At 38.4% G+C, this 15110-nt stretch overlaps 1 protein-coding gene across 13 annotated transcripts in view; it reads right to left on the reverse strand.

The window, feature by feature from the left end:
• The window catches only part of HUWE1 (HECT, UBA and WWE domain containing E3 ubiquitin protein ligase 1), a 153353-nt gene that overhangs the window by 58105 nt on the left and 80138 nt on the right, over nucleotides 1-15110 (reverse strand). For 12 of the 13 annotated variants that reach the window (XM_030934819.1, XM_030934818.1, XM_030934827.1 and 9 more), the window contains 7 exons: nucleotides 12201-12446; nucleotides 10967-11100; nucleotides 10129-10223; nucleotides 7710-7901; nucleotides 2459-2675; nucleotides 1766-1888; nucleotides 650-887 (listed from right to left, as the gene is read on the reverse strand). In XM_030934819.1, coding sequence (XP_030790679.1) covers nucleotides 650-887; nucleotides 1766-1888; nucleotides 2459-2675; nucleotides 7710-7901; nucleotides 10129-10223; nucleotides 10967-11100; nucleotides 12201-12446 — 1245 coding nt within the window. The remainder of the gene's footprint in view (nucleotides 1-649; nucleotides 888-1765; nucleotides 1889-2458; nucleotides 2676-7709; nucleotides 7902-10128; nucleotides 10224-10966; nucleotides 11101-12200; nucleotides 12447-15110) is intronic. The other variant, XM_030934822.1, reaches the window with a different exon arrangement.

The following is a 15110-nucleotide window of genomic DNA, read 5'->3' on the forward strand; positions in this document are numbered from 1 at the left end:
CCACAACTAGTACCAACAAAATCCTTGGCCAACATAAGAGGGTCTAAGGAGGCACAGAGAAGAGGCATTTTAAACTCAACCTGAAGTAGTGATATAGTTTGCAATATTTGCTCTGCCTAAATCGCATGTTGAATTGTAATCCCCAGTGCTGGAGGTGTTTGGGTCATGGGGGTGGATCCCTCATTGTTTAGTGTTGCCTTCATGACAGTGAGTTAAAGTGTGTAGCACCCTCTCCAACTCCTGGCTCCTACCACGTGACGCGCAAGCTCCCACTGAACTTTCCGCCATGACTGTGAACTTCTTGAGAACTCCCTAGAAGCCCAGCAGATGCTAGCACCATGCTTCTAAAGCTTGCAGAAACTGTAGGCCACTTAAATATCTTTTCTTTATAAATTACCCAGTCTCAGGTATTTCTTTATAGCAATGCAAGAATGGCCTAATGCAAGTACCAATCTGAAATTTACAGTTCAAATGTTTTATCACGAAGAATTCTCAAATGGTCTATACTCCGTTACGTAAGGCAGCCCTATCTGGGAGCTGGATCCAATGGTTCTTAAATAAGCATGTTATTTCATTAAGCAGGACAAAACAGAATGGGAACTACTTAGCATGAGAAATTTCTTTTGATTTTAGAATACCGAATACTCACTTTCTGAGTTACCACAAGGAAGCGGAGTGCACTGAATTGGGGAAAGTTCTGGACACCTCCAGGCAATTTGGCAGGCAGTGAATGTGGAGATTCGAGCACCGTGGTGGGATTCACCATCTTCTCCACCAGCATAAGCCAGGCATCTAGGAATTCTCCTGTGCCATCAGGCAAGTCCGAGTGTTCCAATCCCTCAGAAACAGGAACTTTACCTCCCATGGACAGAGCCCAGTTGAAAGTTCTAAATTCAAATAAGGAAAGTAGACAGATAGAATATTAGTATTTTACCCTGGCAAGGGGGGTTTACATCTAAAAGGCCCCCAATCTCTATATTGGCACTACATGTCCCATCTTCTTAGAGCTATTACATGTAATCTATCCAACAGTTTTCAGCTACACTACTTTTTTTTCTTTTGTTCCACCTCCCCTCCTTTACTTTTCAGTGTCTTAAAAACCTAAACCAGCCAGGCGCGGTGGCTCATGCCTATAATCTCAGCACTTTGGGAGGCTGAGGCAGGTGGATCATGAGGTCAGGAGATTAAGACCATCCTGGCTAACACGGTGAAACCCCATCTCTACTAAATACAGAAAAAATAGCTGGGCGTGGTGGAGGGCGCCTGTAGTCCTTGCTACTCGGGAAGCTGAGAAAGGAGAATGGCATGAACCCGGGAGGCGGAGCTTGCAGTGAATTGAGTTTGTGCCACTGCACTCCAGCCTGGGCGACAGAGCAAGACTCTGTCCCAAAAAAAAAACCCTAAACCTATGAAATTCAGCTTGGAATCATCTGACCAAGAAAACCAGAAAAATTATATTCAGAGAAACAACAGAAAAAGACAAACCTATTTTAAAAACCCATACTGGGAACCGGAAGCCACACAAGAAAAAGCAGAGACCCTTACAAACACAACTCCAGGGCAGGCTAAATCCTAACCTCCAAGGTAAATGGAGACAAACATTTGTCTCCATTTACTTCCCAGAACACTGAAGGATACAACCAATGGCTATTTCTATATATCCCACTGTTACAAGATAGGGTACTTAAAAACAGTGGGCTGGGAAGGCACACAGCAAAGACCAAACTCCAAGAAGTGCTCCTCTGTGAAGCAACTTGATCCTTACTCAAAAAGAGCATTGTGGCCTCCGGAGCAGAGAAATTTTTGCAGCATGAGGTGGTAGGGATACTTCCTCTCATCAAACAGCATTGGGGATGTGAAACCAACTGAACAGATGAAGAATGTCAGCCTGAAGGTGGAAAAAAAAGGCAAAACTTTAACCTTCTGTAAAGCAGACACAGAAGCAATAGGAAATTCATGTAAAAGGCAAGAGTAAAATTTACACACTGAAGTGACACCTCCCACCTACTAAAGAATACAGGATGAGTATCCCTATCAGAAAATTCAAAATGTTCCAAAATCTAAAACTTCTTGATTGCTGACGTGACGCTCAATGGACATGTTCACGGGAGCATTTCAGATTAGGGATGCTCAACTGATAAGTATTCCTCAAATATTCCAAAACCCAAACAATTCCAAAATTCAAAACACTTTCTGGCCCCAAGCATTTTGGATAAGGGATACTACCTATGTAAGACTACTGAAATACAGTTTGATGGTAAATACCTAAAATACTACCCATGTTCTATACTGGTACAACCAACAAAAGTAACTTACACCGCGTTTTCTACGGTAAACAAGGGACCTCCAAGTTCTCAAATTCAGTGGCTCACTCTCCATTTTAAGTAGTATAGGAACAAATTACATGTTTTTTTTTTATTGTAACTTTCTAGTCCCTCAATCTCAAGCTGAACTTCACCTGAATCGGGGAGTAGGTGTATATGGTGGGGGCTGCCAAGATAACCCCTTAGTCAAGAGCTTAGTGAGAGCTGAGGCTGTTGATCGAGCGGCAGGTGTCGGTGCTGTAGTGGTGCTGGCAGCATGATGGCTCCTTCTCTGGCGGACAGGAGATCCCACACAAAGTTTAACAAGAAGTCCGAATAGCTCAGCAAGTGCTCGGCCTAATCTGGAGGAAGCTGGAACCAGAAGTCAGAATAAGACTGTACAGTATTCTCAGAATGGTTTAATTACAACGGACATATTACCATTAACATATTTTTATGACTCACCACTTCCTCCTACAACCCCTAGTTAATGCTTGGGTTTGTTCTACATTCAATGATCCAAAAAGGAAATCCCACAAGGAACAAATGCCACTTTTGACGGTAGGAGACAGATATGTGCCACTCAACAGATATCAAATGTAAAAGACAAATAAGCACTCATACTGTTACAGGAACATAAATTGAAACCACCTTTGTAGAAGCAACACAGCAACATGCACTATTTAAGTTAAATGATATCTAGTGGATGATGAAGTCACTGAAAATGCCTACAAAGAACTTTAAAAATGCCAAAAACGATTAACCACTTAGATAAGAAAAGATCACTGACAATATACATAGTCTGATCACAACAAAAAATATGTAGTCCCAGAGGGGGAAAAAAAAAAACTAGGCCGGGTGCGGTGGCTCAAGCCTGTAATCCCAGCACTTTGGGAGGCCGAGACGGGTGGATCACGAGGTCAGGAGATCGAGACCATCCTGGCTAACCCGGTGAAACCCCGTCTCTACTAAAAAATACAAAAAAAACTAGCCAGGCGAGGTAGCGGGCGCCTGTAGTCCCAGCTACTGGGGAGGCTGAGGCAGGAGAATGGCATTAACCCAGGAGGCGGAGCTTGCAGTGAGCCAAGATCCGGCCACTGCACTCCAGCCCGGGCGACAGAGCGAGACTCCGTCTCAAAAAAAAAAAAAAAAAAAACTAGGAAAAGCATGAAAATTGTTACAAGTAGCTTCTTAAAGTATTAGGCAGATTATGGACATCTCAATTTTTCAATTTCATAGGATGCTTTTCAATATATAATTGAACAAAGAAAAGGCAGCACACAAATACAAGCATATGTAAAAAAAACACATAAAAAACTGAGTGCTTTCCAGCTTCTCTTTAAATATTTTATGTGTTTTTATATTTCTACAATGAAATATACTTTTAAAATCATAAATGAAAATGTTGCCATAGCATTTTAAAAATAAACGTTATTTCACCATGATCCAGAGATAAGAAAGGCTAGGTCTGAATCAAAGTACAGCTGACACTTGATCAACACAGGTTTTGAACTGCAGATGTCTACTTATGTGTGAACTTTTTTTCAACAAATATATTGAAAATTTTGGAGATTTGTGACGATTTGAAAAAACTCCCAGATGAAACATGTAGCCTCAAAACATTGAAAAATTAACAGTTATGTATGTCACAAATGTATAAAATATATGTAGATACTAGTCTATTTTATCATTTACTACCACAAAATATACACAAATTATAAAAATTTAATATTTATCACACACACATACACTTATGATATACGGTGCCATTTGCAGTCAATAAGCAGAACTGAACAACTGGATAAAATTTAGTACATATTATACTCTAATAATTTTGTAGCCACGACACTGTAACCATGATACTGTGGTGAGCTCAAGTGTTACCACAATATGCTTAAAACACTGTGTGAGGCTAAGCACTTCTACATGAACAGTTCATCTCTCCAGTAAATTGTGTAGTGATCTCTCACGGTTCTCACATTATTTTTCATGTTTACCGCAATACCGTAAACCTGGAATAAACCTGGGTCACCCTATGACCCATATGAAGTGTCGCTAGTGATGTTGGAAGTGCTCCCAAGAAGCAGGGAAAAATCATGACACTTCAAGAAAAAGATGAATTGCTTGATGTGGATTACAGACTGCCCATCACTTCAGGAAAAATGAATTCAGTGTAAAGACCATTGTTAAACAAAGAAAAGGAAATTAGTGAAGCTGATGCTGCAGCTACACCAGCAGGCTTGAAAAGCTTGCACTTTTGTGAAATCTTGTTACTTCATATTGAAAATGCACGTTTATGTGGGTACAGGATTGCCATAATAAAGACAAACCTATAGATTCTACCGCAATTCAAGAAAAGAATGAACTCACTATATGAAAACTTAAAGCAAAAGGAAACTGAAGGATCTAAAGCTGGAGAATGTAAAGCCAGCAAAGGATAATTTGGTAATTTTTAGAAAGAGGTTTGGCTTAAAGAATGTCAAGATAACAGAAGCGGCAGCTTCTGACAACCAACAGGCAACAGATTAGTTCCCAGACACCACTAAGAACATCACTGAGAAAGGGTATCTGCCTGAAAGGGTTTTTCATACAGACAAAAGTGCCCTATTTTGAAGAAAAAGAAAAGGCCACAAAGGACATTTATTAGTAAGAAATAGAAGTGAGCAGAGGGATTTAAGGCAGGAAGGGACAGACTCACTCCTCTATTTTGTGCAAATGCTATTGGGTTTATAATCAGGACTGCCCTTACCTATATAGCTCCTAACTTCCAAGCCTTGAAGGAGAAAGATAAACTACCAGCTGCTGGTCTTTTGTTTGTACAAGAAGGCCTGGGCAACAAGACCCCTTTTCTGGATTGGTTCCATTGATGTTTTGTCTCTGAAGTCAGAAGTATCTTGCTAGTAACGGAATGCCTTTTAAAGTTCTTTTGACATTAGACAATGCCTCTGGTGACCCAGAGCCCTATGAATTCAACACAAAAGGCATTGAAGTGGTCTACTTGCCCCCTAAAACCACATCTCTAATTCAGCCTCTAGATCAGAGAGTCATAAGGGGCTTTAAGGCTATTACACACAGTACTCTAAGGAAAGGATTATTAATGCTGTGGAAGAGAAGCCTGACAGAGGGAACATCATGAAAGTCTGGAAGGATTACACCACTGAAGATGCCATCATTGTTACAGAAAAAGCCATCAAGCCTGAAATAAATTCCTGTTGGAGAAAACTGTCCTGATGTTATGCAGAACTTAACAGGATTTATGACAGCGCCAATCAAGGAAATCACGAGTTTGTGGATATGGCAAAAAGAGGTGATGGGTGAAGAATTTCAGGATATGGATCTTAGTGAAATTCAAGAGCTAACAGACACCACACCAGAGCAAGTAACAGAAGACATCTTGATAGAGATGAGTGCTTCTGAATAGATACCAAATGATGAGGAAGAAGACATAGAGAAGCAGTGCCAGGAATCAAAGTGACATAAGACAATCTGGCAGAGGGTTCTGATTACTAAAGAATACTTTTGACTTTTTTTATGATGTGAACCTTACTATGATATGGGCACTGAAACTAAAACAAATGGTGGAAGAAATATTGGTATTGTACACACACATTTTTAGAGAAATGAAAAAGCAACCAAGCCAGAAAGAAAGTACTGTGTATTTCCACAAAGTTACACCAAGCATGCCTGCCTTTCCTTCCACCTCCTTTACCTGTTCTGCCTCTACTACCTCAGAGACAGCAAGACCAACATCCCCCACTTCCTTCTTCCTCCTCAGCCTACTCAATGTGAAGACCACCCAGATGAAGACCTTTATGACGATCCACTTAATGAATAGTAAATATACTTTTCTCTTAAGATTTTCTTAACATTTTCCTTTATCTAGCTTACTTTAAGAATACAGGATATAATATATATAACATACAAAATGTGTGTCCATCGACTATTTGTTTTTGGTAAGGCTTCTGGTCAATAGATAGCTATTAGTAGTTAAGTTTTTTGGGGAGTCAAATGTTATACATGGATTTCTGACTGCGTGGAGGAGTTTCCTCAACCCCATGTTGTTCAAGGGTTAAATCTATGTCTTCTCAGGATGTACATGCACATATAAATTCATTGTGTAAAAACAGACTCTACTTGAGCCTAGGTTACATATACTGCTCAAATTTAGTAATAAGCTCAAATGTACGCAGTACAGGAACAAGGAAACACTCCTTTCTTCTTCCTATTACATCCAAATTAAGCTTCCTTTATCCTAATTAGGGAATAGGCTATGGACATGGGTATACCCAGACTTGAAAACCTAATGAATCCAATCATTGGGTTTACACTTTCTCACCACTGCTTTCAGGTGAACAGATAGCAAAGTGGCTTAAAGGTAGTCCAAAGACAAGAGGATGGCAAAAGGCCAGTAACCAAAGAGAAACAGTACATGGACTGGGTTCACACAGAAACCCCTGAACGCTCCAAGGTCAAAGAAGTATGACAAAGCAAGGAGAGAGAAATATGTACATGTTCTTGCACGGTCAATTTTCCTTTGAAGATAACATTGGTAGATTTTCAAATTAAAATAAATGGAGAATTAAACTAATTAAGAGTAAAATGTAAAATGCAATGGGAATTTGAGATAACAAACGGAAACACCAAAGGCCATTTTCTGTTTGCTTTTACGAAGGGCCCCAGATTCCTGTAAGTTAGGTCTCCATTTTCCACTAAATTAAGGTGCCAGAAAGTGATGACAATTTAAGAACACACAAATAGGTTCCCAAACATTGGTATTACATTAAAGGAGGAAAAAAAGGGCAAAGACAGACCAGTGCAAATCATTAATGCAGTTTTATATGCTGCCAATATAGTCTCAATAAAGCTGCCAAAGTGACTTTAATATAAAACATCTATCAGACTATGTCTCTTGCCAGGTATGTTCAAGGAACACAAAAGGAGAAGACTAGGTGGAATAGCCAGAGAGTTAACAGGGAATCAAGACAGCTTAATAACACAAACACCAAAGGAAGAATATTTCTAGGTGGAGATGGTGGGTCAACTACCATGTGGCAGACAAGTGAGAAGGAACTTAGGACAAGGACGTTATAGATGCCTTGCTGAGACATTTCAGTGAAATGGTAGGAGCAGAAGCAATATGCAATAGTCGAAGAGTAAGTAGGAGGAAGAAATTAAACAAGGGAGGGTAGCAGATATGGCTCTCAAGAAGGGATTCGGTCATCTCTGTATCTGTAGCAGCTACTACAAAGCCTGTCACATAGCAGCCACTCAATAAAGGACACTTGAAAATGAGTCTCAGAAGTTTTAAACTTCCTTAAATGAAACAACATAGCCTTTCCAACTCAATCTGTTTCAGGACTAAGGGACTGAAAGCCAGAAAAGGTAGGAGAAAGGAGAATGACTCACCTGATAGCAAAGGCTTGATTTGCTTAATTCTGGCAGCCATTGCTGGTGTGATTTTAGATTTGCCCTTAGAGTCTGAAGCAGTAGGTTCATCTGTCTCCATGGGAGCCAACGTGTCACCATCTAGCCCAATGCCTTCTAATAAGCCCTGGGTAGAAGCATCCATACTTCCAGCTGTTCCATCCTGTTCCCCATCTACAGATGTATAAGAGGGGAGCAACAGGACAATGTAGAGCCAACATTTACCTGGTTCCTTGAGAAGTACCAACAAAGATTACCTACGGTTTTTGTTACTCTTTCAATTCCCATGGCTTCCTAAATTTGAAAAACAAAAACACAACCCAAGTATTGTACTGATATGCTCCTCTGTTTGGAGTTCTAAGTACCTAATGCTGACATCTTCAAATGACAACATATGAATAATATTAACCCAGGGCTACCTTGGAAGACTGCTGTAGGCACAGCTCAACCCAGGGGGTACCATTCACATGGACTACAGTGTGCACAGTGCCCAATGCTGTCAATGTGGATGCCCTACTAGAGTGTTACAGCTTGTTAAGTTCAAACTGGACATCACAGATTACCAGTGGAGAATTTTATTCCCTAGCATTTAAGAATTATGTATATGAATGTGAGATGTGTCTTTTTCTTTGGTATATGTGTGCTCTTAGATCTAAGAATGAGCTTTATGCAAACTTATAAAACAACTCACCAAGTTTTAATCTTAGCATTCCAGAAAAACTTTGGAGAAGTTGAGTCATTTTTGTCAAATGTGTTAAATAAATTGCTAGAAAAAATGTATCTGTTAGAGAGGCAATTCTTTGACAGTGAATCTAATTTCATTCTCAGTTCTTAGTAAATTTATTCTTTCCCTGAGTTAAATTTGGTATATTTTCATTAAATTTGAGATTCTCATTTTGTCAGGTTTCTTTATACTTTATTAATGTTATCCCATCCCTCACAATAACCAGCTGTCATATGTTTGTTGGTTCTAAGCCTATGTCAGCTTCATTAGTTCCTTAGAAATTTCCCTTTTTAATAATTTCTGTACAAGTTTTAAGCATATCTGAGACTTTTTTTTTTAGACAGGGTCTTGCTCTCTCATCTAGGCTTGAGTTGAGTCATGGTTCACCATAGCTTCAACTTCCTGGGCTCAAGCAATCCTCCCACCTCAGCCTCCCTAGAAGCTGGGACTACAGGCATGTACCACCATGGCCAGCTAATTTTTGTAATTTTTTTTGCAGAGATGGGGTTTCATCATGTTGCCCAGGCGGATCTCAAACTCCTGGGCTCAAGTGATTCAGCTGCCTCAGCCTCCTGAAGTGCTGGGATTAGAGGTGTGAGCCACTGTGCCTGGTCTGATGCATTTTTATACACAGAATTACCTTCACTGCTTTCTTAACAGTTTATCCTTTTTAAATTTCCTCGTTGATACTGAACACAGGAGAAAAAACATTCTGGAAAAGTTGCTTGTATTCATTTTTATGTTTGTAGCATTAGAGTCAGAAAATTGTGTATGATTTCTACTTACTGAAATTTGGAATTTTTATTTTTTTCTGAGATGGTGTTTCGCTCTTGTTGGCCAGGCTGGAGTGCAATGGCGCGATTTTGGCTCACCGCAACCTCCGCCTCCCAGGTTCAAGCGATCATCCTGCCTCAGCCTCCCAAGTAGCTGGAATTACAGGTATGTGCCACCACACCCGGCTAATTTTTTGTATTTTCAGTAGAGACGGAGTTTCTACATGTTGGTCAGGCTGGTCTGAACTCCCGACCTCAGGTGATCTGCCCACCTCGGCCTCCCACAGTGCTGGGATTATAGGCGTGAGCCACTGAGCCTCGCCAAAATTTGGAATTTTTATTGTGATATAACATAAAAGCAATCTTCTTTATAAAGCAGCACTGTCAATAGAAATATAACGTGAAACACATATATAATTTAAATTTTCTAGTAGCCACATTAAAAATTATTTGTTAATACCCTCTGATACAGTAATTTGTAGGAATCAATCTTACGTTTGCAGAAAAGTAAACACAAAAATGTTCATTTTTAAAAAAAACAGCATATTAGAAACTTAACGGAATAGTTAATTCGTGTACCTTTATATAGTACTTAACAGTAAGTGAAGAAAGAGATCTACGAAATGTTTTTATCTAAGACACTGACAAATACACTCAGAGAAAAAAGATGGGCAGACACTTTCAAAATTTTTTTTTGGGGTGGCAGAAATATGGGTAATTCTTTCAACTACATTTTCTAACTTTTACCATTATGTATACATCTTTATGCAGGAAATGACTAAAAATTAGTGAGAGGATGAAAACTAGACTATGGATGATAGAACTAAAAAATTTCATAATAAACCTATAAAGACATAGGAACAAAACTCAGAATAAGACTAACATTTTAGTTTCTTAGAGTTACCTGATCTTTTTCCGCCCTGGGTCGTACCTGCCTTCTCATCCTTTGGAACCAGTTTCTGCATATCTGCCTGGCCAAATTCACATCCAGATGGTAGGCTGCAACAAGAGAAATACTGAGCAAAAAAATTATATATATATATATACTGATAGTTCACCTCTTATATTATAAATGGTCTCTAATTTGCTTGGCTGACACTATCCCTCCTATAGCAGGTAGGTTAAAATGAATATAATAAAGCATCTATAATTCCTGAGGTAGCACCCCACAAGCTTTCCAACATTTTTTTTTTTTTTTTTTTTGAGACCCAGTCTCACTCTTTCGCCTGGGCTGGAGTGCAGTGGCAGGATCTTGGGCTCACTGCAACCTCCACCTCCTGGGTTCAAGCGATTCTCCTGCCTCAGCCTCCCAACTAGTTGGAATTACAGGCGCCCGCCATTACGCCCAGCTAATTTTTTGTATTTTTAGTACAGACGGGGTTTCACCATGTTGGCCAGGCTGGTCTTGAACACCTGACCTCGTGATTCGCCTACCTTAGCCTCCCAAAGTGCTGGGATTACAGGCGAGAGCCACTGCGTCCGGCCTCAACTCAGTTTTTTATATTTGGCTAATAACGGGAACACATTTTAAACATCTACCACGCCAACAAAGCATACTTGGTATATCAAATCAAAGATGCACAAAATGCTACAATTTGTCAACAAGTTCCTAGGCTGGGAAGAGGGAAGGACAAGGAAGCCTCTGAACTCTCTTCCATACCCTCCTATCCCCAACCAAAGCAATCCTCCAGGCTCACCAAACTTAAATAACAAAGTAATGAGAGAGAGAGCCGTTCTCTTACCTGTTTGGGGTACACAGAGAGAGGAGGACAGTGCTTTCCCACACCAAGGAACAGTATAACTGGCTCAGCTTGCTCAAAACACTCAGACCCAATTGAGAGCCCCACTGGTTTACAGAGATGGAACGAATTTCACTCTGCAATCATAACAAGAATTTCACCTTTGGGATGTTTTCTAACAATTATACTTAAAAAAAAAAAAAAAAAAAAAAAAAAAAGACCTTCAATAGTTTTATAAGAATAAGGGATTTGTCTTCATTGCTATTCTCAGAGTTATCCACCTCATCAAAATGTCCACATTCAAGACGACAGTTCCACAAGGTATCCTGTTACAACATTTACAAATTATTTCCACAACATCCTTTATCATTGTTTTTTATGAAGTGAAAGAAAGGTTATCAGAGGCTACTCTTTTTTTCTGAATCAAAGAAACGGTTTTACAGGTTCATTAACTACTTTCTAAATTATTTGTTGGGGGTATTGTTATTTCCATCCAATTTCTTTACTTCAGTAAATACCTAGATTTATTTAATTCCTTACTTTAAATTTTCCTTTCATTTTATTTCATTTAATAAAGTCATAAAAATCAATCCCTAAAATTTAAGTAATTTAATTTTCTAAATTGTTTATAATTGTGCTTTTTTTTTTTACTTCAGATTTGATCGATTCACAAGTAACAGAGAACACACTCCTGCTCAATAGCATAAAACAGGACTGTTGAACCCTGTTTTGTTTAATGTTGATACCATTAATCTTTAGAATAAATTATCTGAGGAATAAATGTAGTAAAACTGTGAGGACATACACAAAATGCCTTCTTTCTGGACCTATGGATTATGGATTACAGGCAAAACGTTTGATATATAGAAAATTTTTAGTAATTTGTTAATTACTATTGATTTAAAAGTTCTTTGGTAAAATGTCCTACCTATGCCATCCAATTATCAGACCTTTTAGGACTCGTGGGAAGATTAGAAATTACTAAGGCCAGATGAATACCCAATTGATGTTTGTCTATAATAACCTGTTTTGCTCTCAAGAAAGTCCACTTCACATAATAAATTATACAGTCACTCAACTTTTTGACAGTGAAAAAAAATCTCATCCTAAATTAAACTGTTCTTTCAGCTGCTACCTCAGGCAGACCTCCTTTCAAGCACAGTAACCCTGCTAAGTGTATGCCCTAAATATTTCACCGCCTTTAAACTAATATGTTCACCCCTAAGATTATTTTTACCTGTCCAACTCTGCAAGTATGAACAAACATCATGATGTAGGCATGGGCAGCAGTGAGTGCATGCAGCAGAGGTGTGGCCTGGGCTGAGAGGGTAGCATCAGCAACATTGCCTGCGCAAGCCAGTTCTCGCAACAACACTGAGCCCCCAGGGGATTCAATGGGGCGGTGTAAGGGCTCCAGGGAGGAGAGGATGGAGTCCAACTGAAGGAGACCTTCTTGAAGGACTTTGGGTTCATGTGACAGTGTCTGAAACAGGAAGAATAATTAAAGTGTTAATATACAATGAACTTCAAATTCTTCATGTCTTTTAATAGTCACAACAGAAGTGGACAATTAAATGGAAGTCTCCCAGATTTTAGATATGGCCATGGTCTCTCACCTGGTAAATGGTGGAACCCAAATATGAAGTCAGGTACAATATACTTAACATTTCTTTCTTGAGCAACATACTACTTTCAAACTTGGTGAGTCAATAACACTTAAAAGCTTATGATGAATAAGCTTTTAACTGAATACTGTTACAGCAAGGACTCTACACTATAGGATTAATTCCAAATTTTGCTCGATAGGAAACGATGTTAGGCAAAGTTCTAAAGCATGGAAGAGAATCACTATTACAGTTTTTTTCTTCTTAAAACAAGAGAGATTATTCTGAGATAGGAATCAGGTAGGCAATTTGTTTTTATCAGACAACCCAAGGATTATACGTCCCTTGTGATTTCCTCTCAAGTCTGGAGGAAAAATCTGACAGCAAAACACCATCACTTGCCATGCAAAGATAGGAGAAATCATGTGCCTTCCTATGGTTTTAAATAAATCTATCTATCCTTCCACAGTATCTTATAGGTAGGATAAAGATATTTTCCTCTCTCTCTGCTGAACAGCATTTAATTCAGTATTTCAAAGAGTAAAACAAAATAAGCTAAATGAAGTCACGTCACAATTATGGATCTTTCCAAGTCTGTAAGCAAATGGATTTCTCATTCAGCAGGAATTACTTACACTCTGCAGCCCAGCTAATAAAGGAGTTTCACAGATTTAATGCAATCACTATCAAAATTCCAATGCTGTTTTTTGTTTTGGTTTTGCAGAAATAGAAAAATCCCTTCTAAAATTTATATGAAATCTTAAGGGACCCCAAATAGCCAAAACAAGTTGGGGGAAAATTTTTGGAGGTCTCACTCTTTTTGATTTCTATTACAAAGTTACAGTAATCAAAACTGTGATACTGGCATAAAGACAGACATAAAGACCAATGGAATAGAATAGAGAGCCCAGAATTAAATCTTCACATATATATGGTCAAATGATTTTTGACGAAGGCACCAAGACCATGCAATAGGAAAGGACAGACTTTTACCATATAAAAAATCTAATCAAAATGGATCAAAGACCTGAATATAAGAGCTAAGTTATAAAACTCTTAGAAGAAGCCATAGTGGGAAAGCTGCAAAACACTGGATTTGGCAATGGTTTCAGTGGATGTGACACTAAAAACACAGGTGTTTACACAGGCAACAAAAACAAAAAAAGAGAAGCTGGACTTTATCAAGATTAAAAATGTTTGTGCATCAAAAGACAACCACGAAAAGGCAACTCACAGAACAGGAAAAATATATGCAAATCATATACTTGAGAAGAGATTAATATCAGGTATTAATATGTGTATAAGAATACACAACTCTTACAACTCAACAATAAAACAAATAACACGATTAAAAAAGAACAATGAATTTGAATAGACATTTCTCCAAAGAAGATATATACATGGACAACAAGCACATGAAAATATGTTTGTTATCACTAAGCATTAGGGAAATGCCAGTGAAAAACAAAATGAGATACACTTCCTACCCACCAGAATAGCTATTATCAAAAAAACAGAAAATAAGTATTGGTTAGGATGTGGGAAAATTAGAATTAAAAGTAGAGTCTCAAAGAGTTATATATACATCCATGTTCATAGCATCATTATTATTCACAACAGCCAAAAGGTGAAAGCAACCCAAGTGTCAATCAACAGATGAATGGATAAACAAAAGGTGGTATAAACACACAATGGAATATTATTAGGCCTCACAAGGGAAGGAAATTATGACACATGCTACATAATGGTTGAACCTTGAGGGCATTATGCTAAGTGAAAAAAGTCAGTCGCACACACAAAGTATTTTCTGATTCCACTGATACAAGGTACCTAGAGTAGTCAAATTTAGAGACAAAAAGTAGAATGGTAGTTGCCAGGGGCTGGGGAGAAGGGAGGATGAGAAGTTCAAGGGCAAAATTTCATTTTTGCAAGATGAAAAGAGTTCTGGAGATTGGCTGCACATCAATATGAATACACATAACACTACTGAACTCTACACTGCAAAGTGGTTAAGATGGTACATTTCATGTTATGTGTAGTTTACCACTATGAAAAAATAAGCTTCATTTTTGGCAAAACATGAGCAATGAACTACCATGTTAACTATGCTTACAATACATGACTATCGGGCTTGAAAAGGGGGGAATTAAATATCGGCAATGAACTACATGTCAATTATGCTTAATACACAACTATCAAGCTTGAAAGGGGAGGAAAACATATGGTTAAACATAACCATAAACATAAAATGTGTTTAAAAAGCACCTATAACAAAGAAGGGTGACATACTAATAAAACCCAACTAGAAAAGCTTTCTCGGAGATACACTTTTCCCTCCAATAAACTCTAATGATGTAGAACTACATACCAAACTGATGAACAAAGAAAAAATACTTTGACTTTTCAATGAAAAATAACATGGCACACTATATATTAGCCACAAAATTCACTTATACAACATAACACAAATTTATTCATTATTTTTTAGTTGAAGGGAGACCACAGTAAAAACATATATACAGAAGTATCGCAAAATTGATTTC

Source organism: Rhinopithecus roxellana, chromosome 7 (genome assembly GCF_007565055.1).
Source record: "Rhinopithecus roxellana isolate Shanxi Qingling chromosome 7, ASM756505v1, whole genome shotgun sequence".
NCBI lineage: Eukaryota > Metazoa > Chordata > Mammalia > Primates > Cercopithecidae > Rhinopithecus > Rhinopithecus roxellana.